This window comes from Megalobrama amblycephala, linkage group LG1, assembly GCF_018812025.1.
Source record: "Megalobrama amblycephala isolate DHTTF-2021 linkage group LG1, ASM1881202v1, whole genome shotgun sequence".
Classification (NCBI taxonomy): Eukaryota; Metazoa; Chordata; class Actinopteri; order Cypriniformes; family Xenocyprididae; genus Megalobrama; species Megalobrama amblycephala.
In genome coordinates, this window is record NC_063044.1 from 49,171,637 (window position 1) to 49,195,274 (window position 23,638).

A 23,638-nucleotide genomic window follows, 5' to 3' on the forward strand; every position below is an offset into this window, starting at 1 on the left:
TCAGTTTAAAAAAATGAGTATGACCGAGGCCATAGAGTGTTTTCTATATTTCTGCCTTTTTAAAACACCCAAACCACTTCCCCAACAAAAAAGATTTAACACTTAAACTCAATTAGAAAACACACTCACGCACACTTGCACAGGACAATGGAGAAGGACGAGACTCCATCCAAAAGAAAAAAAGAGAAAGATGTTAAATGCTTCACATTCGGTGTCTTAGGGCCGACGATGGTCGACATGCTTTTTTTTCGAGCAAGTCAAGCCCTTTCAAGTAAGCCAACCAATGATGTCAAAGTGCAGAATGATCAAGATCACACCACAGGTGCAAAAATAAATGGCACAAGTTAGAAGAAAAGGCCATTTTTAGTTTTCCATAGTCAGCTTGTACAGCAAACATACGCATTTGCATCAAAATGAGTTACCTGTGGTATGGCAACATTCATTATGCACCAGTAAGAGATGGTAAGATCTGTCCTACGTTCCATTGGCCAATGATTTCAAGTGTGAATCTTCAAAGACCCCCAGGCGAGACTCATAAAACAATTCATCACTTTCCTGGGAGTCCTTCTGAGCTCAGGTGAGGGGAAAAAAACCTCAATTACACTCTCACATACACGCATACCAAAAAAGAAAATAAAGGGAAAAAAATTTAAAATATTTCTTCCTTAAAAAAATAAAATATTCAAGACCATCAGCTTTTATATAAAACACCAGCAAGCAAAAAAAAAAAAAAAAAAAGTGGGGAAAAAAGAAAAAGAAAAAAAGAAAAGAAGAACGAAATTAGGAATACTGAGGTAACAATACCCTGAGGTAGTATTTTTGTTTTTTTCTTAATTCATTTTATCTAATCTGTTCTAAGTTCAGTGAGAAAGGCCAGGACCCTGGCAACCTCATCGGCAAATGTCAAACAAAGTGGGCGAGAGAGAGCACAGAAACCATATTGCTATCACCTGTTCTTGACCTTTGACCTAAAGGCAGGTTTGTGGAGGCTGTACCTGTCAATCAAACCTGGCATTCAGGACGACTGTCCTTACTTGATTCGGTCTCTGCATATTTTTACAGCATTTCTATTCTCAGGAAAAACAGAACAATACGTCTGAAGACCAGGTTTACAGATGACGAAAATCACACGTTCCTAAAAGAGAACACTTTTTTAAAAAATGCTCAATGTCAGTTTTCTGAAATTACGGTACGCTCCATTTCATCGCCTGCCTGCTCCAATGCAACGAGGGGCCAGGTTAACTCACATATCATATATATATAATATATATAAAATATGCCGTTTAGGTGTGAGCGGCGCTGCAGCGATCATCGCCGGCGTGGTTTAGGGCGGAAACGTTGGCCTTCCGCAAGTTAAAAAGCTGATCCACTGCAATACAACTGCAGAGGTCACCTTTAGCCCACACGCTTACTGAACTCTCGCCGCACGCCCCGCCGGCCAAACGGCACGCGGCCTGAAAGGGAAGCCTCCGAATAGCGCTGCAAGCAACCCTCTCAAACCAGGTGCGCGATTGCCGACGGTTAAACGTGCAGCATCTCAACTTAAAGTCATGAAGATTATATTTACAACCTCATTTTTTCATCTTTTTTTTCATCTCGTCACCCCCACAGTTTAGCGTGGGGGACTTCAAGAGCAGTGTTAACAACTTTGGCCCCTCCCCTCATCTCTGATAGGTAGGGAGAAGTCACCTGATTGGTGACCACGCCCACTAATAAATTGCGACTGGTTCTCTGCTCTCTCGGTCTCCCATCTCTACCTCACTGCATTTCATTAATAATACCTCTGAATAAACATTTCTATACATATATCTCTATCTTTAAAAAAACACACAGTTAAAATTCGGAAGTGACTGCTGATGGCTGAGGGTCCTATGTAACTGAAATCCTTTAGGAATACACTTTTGCGGGACCATCATTATGCCCTATTCCTAAGAAGCGGCTATGAATAAAAGCTCTCACCAGAGGGCGCTCCGCTCTGACGGACCTCCTCGCCATCCTCAGTCACTCCACCTGGCCTGGCATCTGGTCTCTGTTTTCTAGTCATCTCTCTTCTTTAGAAAAATCACTCTTTTTTTTTTTTTCTTGTTCATTTTCACTAAACTTGTGTCCTCTTTCTCTCTCAGGCATATTTTTTTTTTTTTTGTCTTTTGTTCTCTTTTTAATTCCCTCTCAGTTTGCTGCTCATTTCTCCCTGTCTACCGCTGGGTCTGTGTGTCACTCTCTCTCTCAGTCAGTCCGCTCATTTGTCCTCCCATTCGTCTGTCCGTCTGACTGGCTAGCGGCACCGGCCTCTCACTTCCTCCTGGGTTCTTGTGCCAGTCCCTGCGGCGGAGTCCCCAGCTCAGTCATGGCCTGTGGATTGGGCCCCTGCTGGACTCCCATACCTCCTTTCTGCTGCTGCTTGACTTGTGTCAAAATGTCTCTGATCTTCCTCTGTGCCAACTAGAGAGGAAACAAAAAACAGCATTTTAGCATTGTCTGCTGCATTCTTTACATATAAAAGTTTTATGTTACATTCAAGCCAAAAGAAATGTCATCCAAGCTCTTTGGGTGTCCACTCCTAACTAAGTGAAGTGCATTTATGCAGGGAATACAGAAAGATAAGCAACTCGCCTGACTTGCGTAAAAGTGGCCGATGATTTTGACGATGACCTGGTCGTGTTCATCAGGGGTTTGTTCTCGGGGAACCACTACTTCAGCAGCGGTGAGGTTCTGCAGCTCATTCACCTACAATAGGTAGTTTAAGCACAGGGGATCAATTAAATCAGTGGGATAGTCTTGATCACCACATGCCATCAATTTTTTTTATTAAATGTTCTCATATATTAATTTTGACACACACATATATATATATATATATATATATATATATATATATATATATATATATATATATATATATATATATATATATATATATATATATATATATATATATATATATATATATATAAAAAATGTCAAAATTAATATATGAGAACATTTAATAAAAAATACATATACAAATACATATAATATATATATATATATACACACACACACACACACATATATACAATATAATATAATATATATATTTTTAAATATTTTTTAATTTTTTAAAAACTTAATTTTTAAAACTTATTCAGCAAGGATGCATTCAATTACTCAAAACTGAGGAGTAAATACATTTATAATGTTAAAATTATATATATATATATATATATATATATATATATATATATATATATATATATATATATATATATATATATATGCATCTTAAATTTCTATTCCATTCTTCAAAAATGACCCATTCTCAAATATCCATTTTGGCTTAACGTGATGCGTTTTGTATCAAATTTGTCAGTTTTCACAAAAACATTAAGCAGCACAACTGTTTTTAACATTGGTAATAATAATAAATGTTTCTTGAGCACCAAATCAGTGTATTAGAATGATTTCTGAAGGATCATGTGACACTGAAGACTAGAGTAATGATGCAGAAAATTCAGCTTTGACATCAAAGAAATATATAATTATGTGTGTGTGATATAATATAATAATTATATATATTTTAGAGATGCACCAGTATTACATTATTTTTTTTCCCCAACTAATGATGTAAACTATACAGGGAAACCTCTCATTTCACAATACTATAACATTAGAGGTTTAAATGTTAATATTTCGTGATAAAATAGAATTTGAAAGCAGAGACTTTCTTATCATAAGCAACAAAGCTCTTTACAATTTTTCGATGGGAAGCATGCAACAATGTTTGGTGTAGGGAAAAACCGTGGACTGGCAACCCTGGATTAAACTATGAGTGATTCATTGGGTCAAACATAGCCTGCTACATTGGTGCACCCCTAATATATATAAAATCATACACTTCAAGTGAAATTAGCAATAAAAACATAATAGATGGCTAGTAAAGATACCTATTAAGTACTACAGCTTGGTAAACAATTGCCGTACTATTAGCTGCTTCCAATATTAGGGGAAAAAATATAATATAAATAAGATTTTTGGATTGTCAAAGTAATAAATATATATATATATATATATATATATATATATATATATATATATATATATATATATATATATATATATATATATATATATATATATACCACCAATATATCATGGACCTTTTCTAGGTAATTATCTGTCTCCAACATTTCATATCATGAAGTAGCTTCATGGAGGGTCTTCCTCTAAGGAGGTGTTGTCATCTGACATCTATTAGCAATATGTTAATGATGTATGACTTACAGTTTTCCCGCCCTTTCCGATGACCCTTCCTGCTGCTGCAGCTGCTACTTTGATGTGCGTCTCCAACTTCACCTCCTCTTTGGGGCCAAAGAAGTTCTCTTCCTTCAGCTTACCGTATATTCTGCCTTGAGCCTAAAACACACAGGGCTTGATAAATGACTTGTGTATCTACTGAGGGTCTTCCTGACAACCAATTCTTTTCAAATATTTTCTGAAATGACTTTGCAAACCATGAATTCATGCAAACCTTGAACTGGGCCTCAGGTGGCCCCGTCACTATGACCATTCGCATTTTCGAGTCTGGAGCCTCTGCAGGTGCGATCTAAAGGAAAAACGCATTTGGGATGTTTAAGGGATGTGTTGATTTCACTGAAAAACTCCAAGTAAAAACAATGATGATTCATTCATATAAAACTGATTCGTTCACAAACCAAAAACATTGCAAGAGGTTTGAAATAACATGAGGGTAAAAATAATGAATTTTCATTTTTGGGTGAACAATCTCGTTCTCCTATTGCATTCATTTCTGTTTTAACCGAGAAGAGGTACATCATTAAAAAAAAGAAAAAAAAAAAAAAGAAAAGTTTTTAGTATGAAGATGAAACTGCAAGTTTGTTACGACTGTCAAAATAAATGTTTATTTATTTTTCAGATTTTTTTAAACAAAAATGTAAGAGATATAACCATTTAAACTAAATTGTTTCACCTTTTGTGTTCGGGTCCGTTTTAGACTGAAAGGGAACAGTGGCTTTACACATGAAATTATGTTGATTATTTTTTCATCTATTAGTTAGATTTGTCTCAAATTACTTCTGTAAAATACATTTAGCCTCTTTCCTACACTCTCATACATATTTTTCCTTCCCACTAGAGCTGCATTTCATTTATATGAAATGAAAAAACAAACAAAACTAATTAATGTCTTGATGTGTTTGTAGAGAAAAAGTTCACAGACCAAATAGTCTAAATTTGAAAAAAAGAAGAAAGAAAGAAAGAAAGAAAGAAAGAAAGAAAGAAAGAAAGAAAGAAAGAAAGAAAGAGGGTTTGGAAAAGAAAAGTCCACATAAAGTTCAATTTGCTACCACCTACTGATGAACCATTAAAGCATAAAAAGGAAATTCAAGCTTTATCATCATCATTTTTTCATATTAAAACATTTATGCAAGTAAAATAAATACATTTTATTTGAAAATATTTCAGAGTAACATTGATTTTTTGTAAGAAAAAAAATACGTGGGTTTTATAAATTTAGTCTGTATTGTTCATACTGGTAATTCTCATATTAGGTTCTAATAAATTTCATCTAATAATTTATTCAAATAACATTTCACATAAAAATAGAAATTTCTTGAAAAATTTGAAATTTCAAAGAATCTCATTTTTTTCAACTAATAAACAGGGGGTAAATTAAGTAATATCATGGTAAAAAAAACATAGTAGCATGCATTGTGCATTCACTCAATGAGAAGTTGCTGATTAGATACAGTATGGTTTTAGTTGAAGTTATGTATTATAAGCTTACGTTGCATAGGGTCCAAACAGACCCTGAAATGCAAAAGGTGTATTTACAGTTTTTAAAGGGATAATTCTCATTTTTGGGTGAACTATCCCTTGATTTACTCACCCTCAAGCCATCCCAGGTGTATATGACTATCTTCTTTCAGATGAACACAATCAGAGATATATTTAAAAATATTTTTAGTCCTCCAAGGTTTATAATGGTTGTGAATGGTGGTGGGGGTATTTTACACTTTTTTTGAAGTAAAAAAATAATGCATCAATCCAATAAAAAAAAAAAGTAATCCATAAAGTTTTAAATATGGATATTTTTCTTACAAAAATGCATCCCTTCACTTAAGAAGGTCTTTATTAACCCCCTGGAGTCATATGAATTACTTTTCTTTTTTTTTTTATGGATGGATGCGTTATTTTTGACTTCAAAACACAGACCCTCATTCACAACCATTATAAACCTTAGAGAACTAAAGATATTTTTAAATAGATCTCCGATAATGTACGTCTGAAAGAAGATGGTCATATACACCTGGGATGGCTTGAGGGTGAGTAAATCATGGGATAATTTTCATTTTTGGGTGAACTATCTCTTTAATGCATTAGGAGGTTTCACGTAAACACTCTTCTTCTAAAATCATGGGAACCCAAAGAGATGAACCACGATGCAATTCCCTAAAGGTTACCTTAATAGATGCTCCAGCAAAACGGCTTAGCTGCTTGATATGCTGCCCCTTCTTGCCAATAAGGGCTCCCACAGCTTGGGCTGGGATGTACACATGGACAGTCTCCTGTTCAGAGGCCTGTAGGGAGATACAAAACAAATAACTTTCACACCGCAACATATGGTGAACACCCCGAAAAAGATTTGTGTTAACAGACCATAATAAGATAAAGATGCCATAGAGGCATAAGTTTACGTGACACCGGTATCTATGATTTTTAAAAGTAATGAATAGTGAGAAAATTGGTCGTACCCCAATAGGGCCATAGGGAGGACCAGGCACAGAGTTTCCGAGGGCAGGAGGCGGCATGGCTGAGGATGGCGGGAAGAGACCAATGGCTCCCAGGTTTAGTCCAGGGATCAGGTGAGTCTGTTGCTGGATGAAATGGGAATGTTGATTCAGATTAGCCTTCACATTCATGTTTATTGGCTAATTAAGTTTTTCCACATTTTTCTCTCTTACACAAACTCACATTCATGGCAGCGATGTCATTGTCATATGCCTCCCGCACTTTCTTCATGATCTCCTGTTCTGCCAGGCAGCACGCTTCGATCGAGCCCTTCACTGTAATGGTCCTCTCTGGGTTATAAAGGGTCAGATCCTGCAGTCTGCAGTGAGAGACATTCAGAATATAAACTCTACCAATCGTGTTAAGGCGGCTCAGTATGAAATTAGGCCACTGGTGGGTTCCTTTAATTGTTTTGTGTCCTTTCATTGCTTACGGTGAAATTGTGATCTTGGTATCAGTGTCCTGTTCCACTTTCTTCAGGTTGCGTCCTTCTTTGCCAATCAAACGTCCAACAAAGTTGTTGTGAGCAAGAACCTTGAGAGGAACCTCATCAGCACTACCGGAAATGAATAAAGATTGTTAATAAAGATCTGAGAACAGACATGAACTGACAATCCACAGAAATGTATGAAAATCGCAAGTTTGGGGTCTGTACGGTTTTTAAAGGTTTTTGAAAGTCTCTTATGCTCACCAAATCTGCGTGTATTTGATCAAAAATACAGTAAAAACAGTAATATTGTGAAATATTATTACAATTTAAAATGTTTTCTATTTTAAATTGTAATTTATTCCTGTGATGTCAAAGCTGAATTTTCAGCATCATTACTCCAGTCTTCAGTGTCACATGATCCTTCAGAAATCATTCTATGATGATGATTTTCTGCTCAAGACACATTTATTATTATTATTATCAATGTTGAAAACAGTTATGCTACCAAAAATTGTAACACTTTATTTTAAGGTTCAATTCTCACTTTTAACAAGTTGCTTAATCGCTTACATATTACTAGGCTGTTTATTAGTACGTATAAAGCACATATTAATGTCTTATTCCGCATGACCATATTCTACATCCCATAATCCTACCCACTACCTGAACTTATATGCTACAAAAACTACCTTTTAATAAGCAATAAATTAGGAGTTTATTAAAGGAAAAAGTTGTAGTTAATAGTGAATATGTGTTCCCCATCCTGAAGAGTTACCCCTAAATATTTCTGTGGAAACTGTGATACATTTTTCATGGTTCTTTAATGAATAGAAATTCAAACAAACAGCATTTATTTGAAATAGAAATATTTTGTAACAATATAAAAGTCATTACTGTCACTTTTAATCAACTGGTGAATAAAAGTACAAATTTATGTTTTCTTTTTTCTTTTTTTAAAGACCCCAAACTGATAGTGTAGATTACACTTGCAAATATGAAATGTGCAAGGAATCATCGTTCTGGACTTGACAGAGTGTGTAAACTTGTCATTATCACTCACGTTTTGGTGTCCTTGGCCTCCTGGTTCATGATTTCCAGGATCATGCGGCAGGCAGCTGAACAGCCCTCTGGGGTAGAATGGATACTTATGGGCTTTTCGGCAGCACCTGCGTTCTCTTTACGATGCACATCAATCCTAAGAGATGAGAGAAGAAGAGCAGGAGGTATCGTAAAAGTTATGCCACGAACAGTGAATAAAATATACAAAAGGCACAAGCAAAATTAAAAAAAATAATAAATAAATCTTAAAAATCACAAACTACTCATGAACTATTCTTTCAACCCTCTACCTCTACCATATGGCAACATACTCTTTGTGTTCATTTCCTTGCCACTGTCTCTTGAAGAGAACATTCTTGTTTTGTTTTTTTTTGTTTGTTGGTAAGAGAAGACCTTAGTTTAGCCAATGATGTGCTTTGGTTAAGTCATATGTAATTTTTTTCTGTGGCGCGATTTCTGACAGACTGCCGTCTCTTGTATGTAGTTGCTGAAAGCAAATTAAAACATCAGTAACAAACAAGGACTCGGCCATGTCACATTCACAAAAAAAAAATGTTAACATCATCTCAGGTATGTTATGATGACATATTCACCACTCAAAAAAGTTTTTATGAAAATAGTTTTTGGTAAATCGATAAAATGTCTGTGTTGCCAAATGGCAACACTGCGCAATAATGGAATGACATTATTATAATAGGTTAGATAGCTAGCAAAGGCCAGCTGCAGTCTGTTAAGCTGTAACAATAACAACATTAATGCTAGTGATATAATGTTGATTAGTGGTATGTTAAGGACAGCCATGACATTTGTATTATAGATTAAATCAACATCAGAGACCTGCCACCACAGCCAGTATTACTGGACCAGGCCTACCACTGGCCTACCATGGTGTCTCAAAAAGGCAGGTGCAAGTGCATGTAAGTGTATTGTTAGGGTGAAGTGCACCAAATGTGATGTGTACCTGTGCCTCACCTCAAAAAAAACTGCTTTTTGAAGTTTCGTACAGAAAAAAGGTGAAGTTTCAAGGATTACGGGGGGCGTTCATGTTCATAACCTTCCTCTCATAAGATTGCGTAATGTTGAATTTTCATGAACTGCAATGTTTTTGGTTTTATGTCAATGTTTTATGATACATGATTTGCAAATTAAGTAATATTCACGAAAAAAGTAATGAAATTCAAGAATATAAAGCATTATTCAGCAAAAGAGAATGGAATAAATAAAAGCACAAGATGTTGGAAAATATGTATAAGGTGTTGTTTATAATTTCTGCTAAAGCTTATAATAGCACCGATTGATTCAATACAAACAACATTTCTGAGGAAAAATATTAACTATATACACTTGCACTTATTCTAAGTTATTTCCACTACTGTATGTTGTTGCCGTATGGCAACATATCATAAAGTACCTTAAAATAATATTTTTTTCCAATTTTTTTTTACAGCACTTCAAGTTAAGCCATTCTAAGAAAAGAAAAAGAGTCAAATATTTTTTTCTATAGATTTATCATAATGCGTGCGGTAGAGGGTTAAATTAAATTAGTGTCTGTTCCTTTCCATGATATTTACCATAAAATCACACTTAGAGGCAATCACTCACTTGCTCTGGGTCTGCTTGGTGATGTTACGGATGGTGGCGCCCTCCTTGCCAATGATGGCACCCACGTATTGTGTGGGCACCAGCAGTCTGAGAGGGATGTCAGCGTGCTGATGTTTGGAGGGGATTCCCGAACCAGGCGACATCTGGCGGGAGTTTCCTCGTGGACCGTATCCGGGACGACGGCCATTGTCTGGGCCTCGTTGAGAGTCGACCTCAGAGTTCTCGTCGGGGATGTATGACACACGCAGGGCGTTGTTCTCAAACTGGTAACCGTTGAGCTTCTGAATAGCTCTTTGGGACAAAATGCATGAATAATATGCATGAATGCAGGGTTTATAGTGACTGACAGCCTCTTGGGAGAAAATGTTACTGCGGTGAGGATGAATGCTAACTGATTAAATACACAAAGATTAAATCATATGGATAATTTCACAGTGCAACATAAGTGATTTGCCTAAGAGGTTATTAAGAAACATTATGAATTAATCCTATGAAGAATTCAGGCTGACATCTCATATTTTGCCAAGCAGAATAAAGCTTGCAAAGCAGCTGAATCACCAGTAGGTGTCAGCCTCAAACAAGGCAAAATAACACAATGAGAAGGCATGTGCCTTGAGGTAGTTTAATTTGATATTACAGAAAGAAATGTCTTTTATAAAGCTGAAATGGGTTTTTTTTTGTGTTAAAATACGTTCTTTTATCCCATCCTAAAATGCACACAGACATGTGTAGGTTTTTTTTTTTTTTTTTTTTATACTAAAAATTGAAAACACTGGTGCTTTCAAAGCATTGAGAATCAGCACAGTGACATTTTCACAACCAATGCTGTGAGTTTGGGGAGGGGCTATCTGTTTGTCTGACCAGTGGCAGACGAGGAAATCTATGAATTCCATTTTGTGATACTAGTGGAAAAATTACACACTTCAGCTTTAAATTAAGGTTGCAGGGCAAAGTCCACTCACTGTCTAGCCTGCTCTCGTGTCCCATATGTGACGTTCACAACTGCAGTCTCGCTGTCTGTATTCACTGTGAGGAAAAACATAAGAAACAACAGAGTGTAAATTACTTACTGATACTGTAAAAGAATTAACAACATTTCCAAGTGTTCAGTATGAATCTTTCTTCAGTATGAACTAGTCTGTCACAGCAATACAAATTATTGTATCATTTCATTAGTAATCCTTTCAATGTCTATAATTCAAAACAAATGACACTCAAGGCATTCATTTACCTTGTTCACAGTTCTCAACAGTTCCATACTGGGCAAGCAGACCATCAAGAACCTACAATGGATAAAAGAGAACAAAATAAACACAAGAAAAAGAAAAGCATATGCACTACAAAGACTTGTTTTCCAGTAAAAATAATTAAATATTCTTAAATCAAAACATTTATTTTGGAAGAAAAATTACTTAATTGTAACATTTTTCAGAAAACAAGACCTAAGATTTTAAAGGGTTTAGTTCAACCAAAAATGAAATTTCTGTCATTAATTACTCACCCTCATGAACACAAATTAAGATATTTTTGATGAAATCTTGTCCATAGACAGCAATATAATCAACACTTTCAAGGTCCAGAAAGGTACTAAGGACATCGTTAAAACAGTCGACATGACTGCAGTGGTTCAATCTTAATGTTATGAAGCGACGAGAATACTTTTTGTGTGCAAAAAACAAAACAAAAATAATGACTTTATTCAACAATATCTTCTCTTCTGTGTCATTCTCTTACACTGTATACATTCAGCGCTTTCAGGGTCTATGTCAGAACGCCGGCTCAGTATTGGCAAGAAAAAGTATTCTCATCACTTCATAAAATTAAGGTTTAACCATTGCAGTCACATCAACGGTGTTAACAATGTCTTTAGTATCTTTCTGGACCTTGAAAGTGGTGATTAAATTGTTGTCTATGGACGAGTCAGAGATCTCTCGGATTTCATCAAAAATATCTTATGTTCTGAAGATGAACGAAGGTCTTACAGGTGTGGAAAGACATGAGGGTGAGTGATTAATGACAGAATTTTCATTTTTGGTTGAACTAACCCTTTAAGTGAGTTTATGCTTAAAACAAGAAAATTATCTGTCAATGGGCTAAGAAAAATAAAGATAATTCAAAGAGAAAACAAGATTATTTTTCTCACCGCACAATATACAAAACTGAATATCTTAAGTCACTTTCCTTCAGGTAAATGTATCTTGATTTTTTTTTTTTTTTTTTAAATAGATATTTGTAATGGTTTTCAGCAAGGCCCCAACTGAATTGGTTTCACTCAATAATTAGAAACTCAAATTCCCTACATCAGCTCTTTTTTCTAAGTAGTGTATAGCTTGTTTAATAAAGCTACATTCTTAAAAACAAAAAGGTTCTTTATTGACATCTTTAGATTATTAAAAAGTTCTTCACACTAATAAAAGAATGTTTCTTTTAAGAACTATTCATAGACAGTTTCTTTGGGGAACCAAAACTGTTTCTTCTATGGCATCTCTATTAAAAACTCCTTTTGTAGCCTTTATTTTTAACAGAGTAGCCAAGAGAACAAGCCATCTGTAATTTAAAACTGTTTTTCATTCATCAGGACCTCCCAGAATTCTCAAACTTGTCTTGTCCCAAACTAAAACAATCAAGTATGTTATTTTGTGTATGATAATAACAGGCTTAAGTTCCATACAGAACTTTACATCTGTCAAACTGAACAACACCAAACCCAGCTGGTGATGGGTTTTTGCCACCGGGGTTTCGCCTCCTAGTGGCTGACATTGGTGCAAGTGACTGGCAGAAGCGGGGCCTGCTGGAGACGTGCCAAGAAAGACCCCGCCCCACAAGAACAACAGTCAGGCAGTACAACCACCATCGGAGAACGCACGCACCGTGCCACACCCGCGCACACACACACACACACACACACACACACACACACACACACACACACACACACACACACACACGCTGTATGTTGATGGTGTAATCACATAATCACACACAGATCACCTAACCTGAATGACATGGATAAAACTCAGAGTTTAAACCAACACAGGGCACTGCCCTTGCCAGAACATGTAGAGAAAGTTCAAACTTTGCTATTCAGAGCCAGATTAAATCAACGCGTTGCTGAAATTTGCGCTAAAGTGAAGAATTACACAGAACTGCTTATTTTACAATGCATTTTTGTCCACATAAATATTAAAACATTTACATCTTATAAAGGCCGCTTGATTGTTTTTGTCAGGTTTCTTTTTGGAAGAGGCTGAAGAAAAATACAGACTTTTTGTTGATACTGAAATACTTTCTCATATTCCAATGGAATGTGCAGAGACAGCAATTTTCTAGTTTTAGGCATAAACTCACTTAATTTTTTCAGAAAACAGTCTTAAGTCATTTACCTTCTCAAGTAAAATACTTTCTTGTATTCCAACAGAATGTGCAGAGACAGGTATAGGTACACCATTTGTAGCTTAATCTTCCACAACAAGTGTAAACTTTTTAGTAACTCTGTCAAAACCTCAGATTAAAACTTGTCCTAAACTAAATTAACAGGTATGTATTTTGATAACAGGATTAATTTCTCCATATAAAACTTTACATTTTTCACCTATTAAAACCCAGATTAGTTTTCATAGATTTGTTTGAGCATCCCGACCAGCACAAAATGGCAGCATTGGTTTGCGGTGAGATTATCTGAAATTTTGTTTGTTGACGTAAGTGTTGCACAAACGTCTTGACATTTACGTTGTTCATGGTGCTTTTTAGGCCAAACTTAGGATACTGTCTGAAACTATGAATGGAGAAGAATCATAAAGCACACAATAGTTTATTCGAGGATTAGGCTTTAATCTATGTCTGGAAAAACCTCCTTAAGAGCTACCCTTGCTCTTCAGTAGAACATTTGGGTGAAGAGCATCAAGAAAATCTGAAAATGTCTTACTGTCAGAACAGACATGGACACACCCAGACTCACCTCCCACTGTAGGTGTGGCGGAATGTTTCTGATCTGAAGTTTTCTGGTCCTGTAGAGGGAGAAATGAAGAGAAACAAGGTTTAGAAAAGGTTCCCCTCACAAACATTGCTTGATGAAACAAGAGCCGTCATTATATTCAATACAAATTGACAGGAGCTGTTGCAGCCACAGACATTTTCAACAAAAACTACTCTCAAATTTCGCACCCGCAATCGCATAAAAACTAATTACACTAATGACATCCGTCGATTCAACGTCATCTGAATTCTGATTTACGCTGGTGGCTAGTGTTCAGAACGGTCCTGGTCTTGTCTACATCTAAATGATGTGGCAAGAGACGCATGGAAAGGTGAAAGTCAGAGTCAGAACAGGGATAAATCCATCTGAACAGTAACTTCCATCATAAATGGTACTTAATTTTAGCTCGGACATTAATACTTTTATACTTTCACATGCCATAAGAGTGAGCAGATATGAATCAAGTTCTTTTTTTAACATTGCAAATTATGTGCTTAAAAAAAAATATTTTTTTCATTTAAAGGTATTTAACAACTTTAGATGTATCAATCAAAGAAAAGGAATAATATTTTATGAGGAAGGACAAATCTAGTTTAAAACACTCTTCGTATTCATATTGGATTCATATAAATTTTAAAATGTAATTTAAAAGAAAGATTTGTTGTGATGTGAAAACTTTTTCTTACACATTGAACGTGAGTGTACACATCCTAATCATGGCATTAATTATTATTTATTCATAAACATCACGTTTTTGGAGAGTTGCACCAGATAAAAAAAAAAAATCCTAGTCAACTAAACTAAAAACTACAAAAACATGTGGTCATTACAGAAAAGGTCATTATATGTATGTATTTATATGCAATAATATATGCATACTGCATTTTTAAATTGAAATAAGAAGCCAAAATGCACTATAAGTGACTTTGGTTCATTATAAGTAAATAAATTCATGTAAATGTAAACATAAATATTTGTTGTGGATCAGTCTAAAACTTTGACATGGTGTAGCACATGTTCAAGTAAAAAAAAAAAAAAAGTGTTAATAGTCATGGTCATATTTCTAGAAAGACTTTCCTGAATTGACACTGTGTATGGTCTCGAAACCGAGGACAGAACATGATGTGAGATCAATGAAAATATCATATAAGTGATCTGGAATGTCATATAATTTATAGTTAGGTAGATTAAACGTTGTGAAGATGCTTGGGAGCATCTCTCCTGCTCGACGTTTGTGGAAGCGAGGTGGAATGGGCAGACGAGAGAGAGACTGAATGGGTATATTGAAACTAGACACTGATGTAGTTTAATGCCAGCTGCCCCGGAAGCTTCCAAAATCATTGGTCAAGAAAGAGAGAAAAAGAAGACCAAGCAATGAAAGCAATGCAATGCGATCAATAAAAAGATGCAGAGAGATTAAAAAAAAAAGAAAAAAAACAAGTGAATCAACTATAAAGTCCAATTGTGAACTGCAGCATGGCTTTGCTCCATCACCATAGCTATGGCATGGTTAAGAGGAGACGGTCATCCAGATAACCTACACACAGCTGCAGCACTCTGGAACCTCTAGGGGGCGTAGCAGCAAACTTCTGATGCAATGCATGCATGTAGGATCAAGGAGGGAAATGGATGCCAGGGGTCATTTGGGAGGGGCGTGCAACTCTGCTCTGGTGACTGAGATCAGAAACCCTAAAGACCTCTGAACTCCGCAAGGTTGACGCCCACCGGTTGACCAGCAGAGAAAATGGCGGCGTATGCTCACTTTCTTCCTCCCTTAATGCAAATGGCGGACAAAACAGCCAATCAGGGAACAAAGAATCCTGCCGGGGTGTTTCACGACACACAGATCAGCAAAGCGAGCGTGGCCAGGCCAAACGAAACCAAACAAAACCATGTACTGTCCAGTTTTGAAAACGGCCATGTAGAATTTGGAGGCCTTGTTTAAGATATTAGAGTATGTACTTATTTTTGTTGTTGTTGTTGTTGTTGGTGGTGGTGGTGGTGGCGGCTGCCAAGATCATTCACAATTCAGAATGAATGCAACATGTCTTCCAGAAAGTTTCAAGTAAATTGAGAGCAGTTAAGCACCCAAAGGTACAACAAATGTTAAAAGGCAAAGGTCACACAAACACCACCAATCTGTTCGCTCTCCCACTGATCAATCACTTTGTTCCCAAACCCATCCCCCAACCCGACGCATCCGCATCCCACCCACACTCACCACACACCCGCAACAGAGTTTTTCATCCCCACCCCCACTGATGAAAAACATCCCTCTTGTTTGGCACCTTTGAATCCATTTAAACACATCACGTCACGTCCCACCAAGTCTCTGACCACTCTGATTGGTCAACGGCAGGGAAATCACGGCCACATGAAAGAGGCGAAGAGGACTGACACCCCTTTTGGTCTCTTTTTCTATTGTTTAAAGACGAAAACATGCCTAAACTTTGCATTTCTGAATTGACCTGTAATGCTGCAGGCGTTACGTCCAACCATGGAGCAGTGGATGATGGGACACCAACCACAAATCTGTTAACATGCTCAAATTCTCCAGAAAGAGTTGCATGGGATTTCTCTGTATTTTATGGTGTGGCAAATAAAATCTATGTTTAGATTTGGCTTCAGTTAAAACGGGAATCTCAACACACACTGAAACATAGAAAGTTCAATCACACAGCACTACAAAGACGATAAAAATGCCAATTAAAGTACCAAATAACAATAACAGAAACGAACAAGAGGAGAAAAGATTGAAAGAAAAAAAATGAAGAGATTCACCCCCTACAAGGGTCAAAGGTGAGGGCCCTATAGGCAAGCGAATAGCATTGGGGGAAGGGGTGTGTGTGTGTTAGGGTGAGGGTTGGTATCCGTCCTATAGGATCGGCTCAGTGGTGCGTTACTGAAGTTTACTCCTATGTTCAACTTGTAAACGTGAAAGAAAAAGCATAGATATGACTATATGGCTTGAGATAAGAGACTACAGCAGGAGTTTGGAATGATTTATGTGTTTAATCAATAAATAATCAAACATAATTGTTATAATAATCATAAAATGATACACAAATATTTGGTCTTTTAGTAAAGAGATATTCATACTAGCTGGAGCGTCTAGCAAAACTCTATCCGTAACACACACACACACACACACACACACACACACACACACAGCATCACATGAGCCAAAAAAAAAAAAAAAAAAAAAAAAAACTTTAAAAGGGAAAAGAACTATACATCCTGACACAGTTAAGCACATTCAGTTCCTCCACACACCACGCAAACATGCTTAAACACACACACACACACACACACACACACACACACACGTACGTTTACTTCATCTAAATGAGGCCATACCATACACTATTATAGTTAAGATCAGTTTAATTTATTTTAAGAAATGAATACTTTTTTTTTCCAACAAGGATGCATTAAATTGATCATGAAAATAAGTAAAGACATTTATAGTGTTACAAAACATTCCTATTGCAAATAAAAAAAATCATGACAAAAATGTATCATGGTTTCCATAAAAGTATTAAGCAGCAACATTTTCAACATTGAGAATGATATATGTTTCTTGAGCATCAAATCAGAAGGATCATGTGACACTGAAGACTGGAGTAATGATGCTGAAAATACAGCTTTACATCACAGGAATCAAATAAATGATCAAATAAATGAACACAGACTTTTATAATCGTACCTACCCCAAATGTTTGAATGGTAGGGAAATTAATTTATATCTGATTATATATATATATATTGCTAAAATATTACAACAGTATGTTTTTGTTAAATATATGCTATATATACTTTTAGTATATGTGAACTCATGTATTAAATGTATTACACCTTTTTGCTTTGTTTAGTTAACAACTATAGCCAAATAAACCCACATTAGCAAGACCTCCAGCATATCCAGATGCATGATGGGCCAGTCTCAGCTGGCTTGGAGGAATCAGCAGGGTTTCAAATGGAGACGCATCTTATATTCACAAACACACTCTAAAAGCCTAGACTAATCAAACACACACACACTAAACTCACGTACATTACTTGCCAATTATCTCTTACATGCGCCTTAGGGTTAGTTTGTCTTATAAATCAAAACCTAAACAGATTTTACAGTGGTTTCTAAAAGGTCTTTATAAAAAATTATAAAGTAATAAGCAAATCTGCTCCTTCCGTGCATGAAACACTCACAATACACTAACAAAACATTTGTTTAAAAAAAAAGTGCAGGGAACAAATGTGTCACAGTGACATTAAACACACAGGCAGACTCCTACACCGTCAGCACTACACAGGTGCATGCAAACGTATGTCTGTACGAAAGGCGCTAAAATCCTCCAAACCACTTTTGATGAGCGTAGGCCTGTCAAAAAAGAAGAAAAGACACAAATCTGGAAGACAAATGCATGTTGTCGAGGATAATAAACGTGCTTCCCAAAACATTGCTCTCCATTTAGTCTCAACGGACACACTGTATTAAAAAACTGAATTGTGTCTGCTCTACAAGCTTTACCATGCAATCATCTTAAAAGCTTTAGACACTGGGAATCCTTTTCTGTCAACTGTGTGTGTGGGAATTTTTTTTTTTTTTTTTTTAAACAGAACACTAGTTGGTGGGAGAAATGAAGAAATCATGCAAGAGGGTTTGAACTAAATACAGGGAAATACTATTTTTTGAAACTAACAATTTCGGAGATTACATAACAGAGACAAAAACATGGTTAATGTGATTTGTAGTGAACATTCAGGTCAATGTCTCCATTTCAAAGTCCAAGAACAAAGTCATAATTGACATTTAATTATGGCATTTTAAGCTACAAAATGTAGTGATCTGATAGTAATTAACCAATTCGAGGCCCACAGTGTGAGAGGTCCAACAGGAAACCAAGCACACAGGAAGTCAAAAATCACCCTTTAGAAGTCAAAGCGCTCATCGAGCAACTTCCTGTCTTGCTTTCAGCCATTTCCACCTCAGCCAATCAGAGGTGAAGTTGATTAAAAAAAAAAATGGGGGAAGATAAGCACAGAGAGAGAGAAAGAAAGAGAGGAAAAAGAAAAACAATATGTACAAGAATCACTTACATCCTTAACCCCTCCTCCATCATTCATTCACTTTATACACACACACACACAAAGCGCAGCTGATTATGGATACCTGAATTATAAGATTATGAAATATGATGCCAGTTAAACTATAGAGTTGTCAAGGTTTTTTCGAGCTTTGCAACGCATCTAGAGAAAAAAACTACACATAAAAGGCCAGTAAATCAACCTAACTTAGCTGCAAAATATAGCAAAATATCAAACTGCATAGTAATTGAACTGCATTTGGGCGTAAGAGGGATCTGATATGAAATGGCATTTCAGATTCTTTCTAAAAGTTTTGCTCTATACACACTATGTGGCTTTTTTTTTTTTTTTTTTTTTTTAAAGTTATTTTTGGAGAATTTATTGAAAAAATTAAAAAAAAACTTATGACATCTCTAATTTGAGCTTTAAAGACCTAATTTGGTCACGCTGCGAATTATATACAGTCAAACCAAAATTTACTCAGACACCTTGAACATTTCATTCATTATTACAGTTTATTCACTATAGTTTAAAAAAATGGTACTAAAATATGACAAGATCTCAGAGTTAAACTGTGTCAGAAAAAAAATTATCTTAATTATGTCAGATAACACTTAATCAAAACATGGTCAGATCAAAGTGTCTGAATAATTTTTGTTCCCACAATGTTACTGGTAGTCCACTGTATGAAGAACTTTGGGGTATAATATGTCACAGTTTACTTTATTTTGCTATCCTCACTTACATAAATGAACTATAGTGTCCTGCACCCACTAGTAAAAATATATCAAAAATGTCTGAATAATTTTTGGTTCTTACAATATTGCTATGGTAAACTAGGAAAACATTTCAGAAGGAAGGGGCCCATTTTCTTGCTTAAAAAAATTAACCACATTTTTAAAACAAATAAAAGGTTTGAATCATTTTAAAACAAAACGATGAGATATTTTTCACAAAATATACTCTTTCTATAGTCAAATAATAATATATTAACATATTATAAAAGTGGTTGCACTTTATTTCACAGTATGTGTACTTACCTAAGAAAATACTGGGTAATATAAGGTAACTGTAGGGGTTAAGGTTAGGTTTAGGGGTAGGTTCAGGGTTGGTACCTAGTTATTACAGGACTGTAAAATAAAGTGCTACCATAAAAACATAGAAACAAAATATAATATTTCTTCAATATAAATCACTTTTATTATACTCAGCACAACAACATTTATACTTAGAGTTTTGCAAAAAATGTTTGCTATAGCACTTAAAAAAAAAAATCAGAGAGAAGTGTTATTTTTACTATAGGCTAATTAGAATGGTGTAAACAAAAGTAATAATCATTTTTCCGCACTAAATATTTATTTTTCAGCTAAAACAAATCTTTTTTATTCTTTCAATAAGCAAATCTTATTTTACTTAATATAATTGTTGTATTGTACCAATAAGTTAAATAAAAAAAAAATAAATAAAAAAATCTAACCTGCATTCTCCTGAAAGCACAAAATAATATTCTACAGCACTGAATTCAGCTATTAAGATAACGAAACTGCATGTAAAAATGTATACAGCCATAACTGAAATTATATAATGCTAAACCTTCATTTCAACATGATACACTGTGGTTTTACAGAGGAACGACATGAAACAGAACTTCAGACAGTAAACTGCCAGTGGAGCCTCGTACAGCAAGGCCTCTGCAGCCAACACTGAAAATGGCGGGTAAGTGTGGGAGGGGAAGGGGTGGATCCTAAGTTCCACACACCTCCCTTTCCCGCTCTTTGCGTAACAACAAGTCCACGGAGGGACGTTGTAAGCTGTTTAAGATCTAGATGGACGTGGAGGTTCCTCAAGTCAATGAAAATATCTTCATAACGAAGGATCAGAGATCAGTTTGTTGGCTGTGTAGAGGCTAAAGGTGCGAGACGCCATTGAAGATACCCTCTCGCCCGAGGGGACCAGATGCGGAGGTTCCAGGCGTTGAATGAAACAGCAAGGGTTAAGCCATAAATCAAAGTGGTGTAGAAAGTAGCAGCAATGGTGAGACAACTTTACCAGAAATAACAGACGTCCCATCCCCCCTTTTTCCTGCTTTCTTCTCACTGTTTCGCGTTCCCTCTTTCTACACTCCTCCCTGTGGAGCTTTCTGCTCTGCATTACCTGATAGGCCTTCCCACCCCCTCGCCGCTCTGCTTTTTTTCCCCTTGCCCTATTCCTCCGAGAGGTGAAAGGTCACTCCCCAAGCTTATAGCAAACAACACATGCTGATGCAACCCGTAACATACCAGAAGAAGAGAGTGAGGGGGGCGATATATTGCTTACTGCCGGCCCCAGCAATACAGTCGTATAACAATGAAAGCAATAAAAATAAATCTCCCGCCTCTAAAAGGTGCCTCTTGCCATTGCACATTGGTGATGGCCAATAGCATGGCAGTGGTGGACACAGTCGGTCTTGAACCATCAAAACTGAGACTTGAGCCTCAGACACTATGAGAAGATAAAGTTACTGGTCATTTTTGTGAAAATGTATTTTAATTTTTCCACTCCTTGATCAAATAACTGCTCAAAAAAAAAAAATATATATACTCTAAAAGTGTTTTAATTTTTAAAATCAGGAAATTATGATGAGAATATAAAGCCTGTAAAAGCAACTAAACATCTGCAGGAGAAAGTGTATAATTCAAAAATGCATCACATTATGAACAGATAAATTCAGAAATAGATAAATGCAAATAGATGCACTCTGAAAACAATGACAACACTGTAACTACACAATTTGGTGACACAATTACTAAGAATAGAAATGTATCTGTTGCCATTCAAATCATTCAAATGTAACAGGAGAGAAGAGGACATTGGCACTGTGCAAATTTGATCGGAGACAAATTTTAGACTCTCATTAGACTGCAATAGAGCAGTAAGAGTAAATCAGAGTAAATGTTTCATAGTCCATGCAAAACTGACCAGTGACTGTAAAGTGTCTTTTTGACAAACACAAAGATTTGAGAAGCAAGATGTAAACCTTCACGGACATGCAGACATCTAAACAGTTGCAAGGATGTAAGAGAGCAGCCAAATGTCTGGCTATTAGATTTATAAAATTACATCACAAGATTATGCCATTCTCCATGTACACCAGGCTGTGTATACTCTAAATGTGAAAGTCACACATTGATTTAAAAAAATAGAGAGAGAGAGAAAGAGAAACTAAATGTGATGACACATAAACAGTATAATACTTAAAGTTTAGTCTGAAGCTTATATATGCTACTCTAATGAAATCAAAACAGAAGATCCTTAGTTTATGGGACATGTTCTACTAAGATTTTTTTTTTTTTTTTTTTTGCCTAAATCCTGTTGTTGAACTCTTACAGAGAAGTAGAGAATTGCAATTAAAAATTAAAAATAGTTTTAATTAATTATGAATGCACATATTGTCAAAAGCAAAAAGCATTAGATTGCTAGTGGAAAACAATTAAAATCTTCCAAAAATACAATTGTGCAAATTATCTTGATATAACAAACTGTTGAACAATGATTTAAAAAATATACAAAGTTCAGAAACATTAGGCAAATACATCACTGAAAGTAATTGCAAATAATTCGAAAACACATTAAGAATTAAAAGTATTTTTTTACTTTGGTCTAAAAGTATAGATTATAGTATAGGGAAACCACTCTGCTTTCGACTGCTAATTTTTAAGCATGTCAAAGTATGCAGGGAGCGACATGCTCAGCTGAGGAATGCAATGCCTCTGAAACGGCAGCCGGTGGGGGTGAAGCGAAGAGAACCTGAGGTCCTTTCCTGCACATTATCATGTGAAACACCCCTCCCTCTCATCCGTCATCCTCTTTCTCCCTCCCCTGGCCATCTGAGTGAGAAGAGGAACCGTGGGGAATGGAGAGATAGAGAGAGAGAGACAGAGAGAGATTTCATCTCATCGACAAAGAGTTTTGTCTGCAAGTAGTTCTCAACCTTGCATCTCAACCTTTGACCTCAATGTGGATGGGGAATGCATTGGCTGGGACTCTAAAAAGAGCCATAGGGCAGGGCAGGGCAAGGGACTGGGGTTACTAGCAAACAATTGAACTTTTCAAAGAGGCTGCAGATTATGCTGAGGTATGGCAGCTCTTTTTTTTTTCTTCTTTTTTTTATAAATGGGGGGGGGGGGGTTACAGGACATAAAACAGCAAATATTAAAATCTTTTTAATATTTGGTGCACTGAAATAGACGAGCTTGGAAATCAAAATATTAAAATAATTTAGCAGAGAACAAGCCCTCAGGCAAGTAAAGAGTCTTGTTGAAAAAGGGGCGTTGTCTGAATCATAATTCATCAGCAATAACTTTAGACATTGTATAAATGTTTTATTAGTTGAACACATTAACATAATTGTAGCAACTAATCGTTACTCAACTTGTACCATATTTACGTAAATAGTGCGTATAGCATAGGCTATTCAGAGTAAATCTGTTCAAGCCTGTTTGCGTCTTTATAAAAATTCCATATGTATAGGCATTTCACCATAGGGTGGGGTTGGTTTGGTGGGTGGTACGTAAGAAACAACTGTAGAGAGTAACAACTCCGGGATCTATTTAGTTTACAAAGGAGATATGCCCTTAGTTTGGGTCAAAGTTCACGCTTTGCTCTGCTGTGCCCTACTCAGCGTAGAGAAGATGGAAGCGTTGCGCGCCTCCATTTTGTGA

General features: G+C 36.0%; 1 protein-coding gene across 2 annotated transcripts in view; it reads right to left on the minus strand.

The window, feature by feature from the left end:
* The window catches only part of igf2bp1 (insulin-like growth factor 2 mRNA binding protein 1), a 41,260-nt gene continuing 17,622 nt past the window's right edge, over positions 1-23,638 (minus strand). The window contains exons 3-15 of one of the 2 annotated variants that reach the window (XM_048198246.1): positions 13,836-13,884; positions 11,109-11,160; positions 10,840-10,903; positions 9,878-10,168; positions 8,277-8,411; positions 7,220-7,342; positions 6,970-7,105; positions 6,750-6,866; positions 6,459-6,575; positions 4,508-4,582; positions 4,261-4,392; positions 2,614-2,727; positions 1-2,442 (exon numbers count right to left, since the gene is read on the minus strand). In XM_048198246.1, coding sequence (XP_048054203.1) covers positions 2,293-2,442; positions 2,614-2,727; positions 4,261-4,392; positions 4,508-4,582; positions 6,459-6,575; positions 6,750-6,866; positions 6,970-7,105; positions 7,220-7,342; positions 8,277-8,411; positions 9,878-10,168; positions 10,840-10,903; positions 11,109-11,160; positions 13,836-13,884 — 1,555 coding nt within the window. In that variant the 3' untranslated portion in view covers positions 1-2,292. Of the gene's footprint in view, positions 2,443-2,613; positions 2,728-4,260; positions 4,393-4,507; positions 4,583-6,458; positions 6,576-6,749; positions 6,873-6,969; positions 7,106-7,219; positions 7,343-8,276; positions 8,412-9,877; positions 10,169-10,839; positions 10,904-11,108; positions 11,161-13,835; positions 13,885-23,638 lie in introns of both variants that reach the window. The other variant, XM_048198237.1, reaches the window with a different exon arrangement.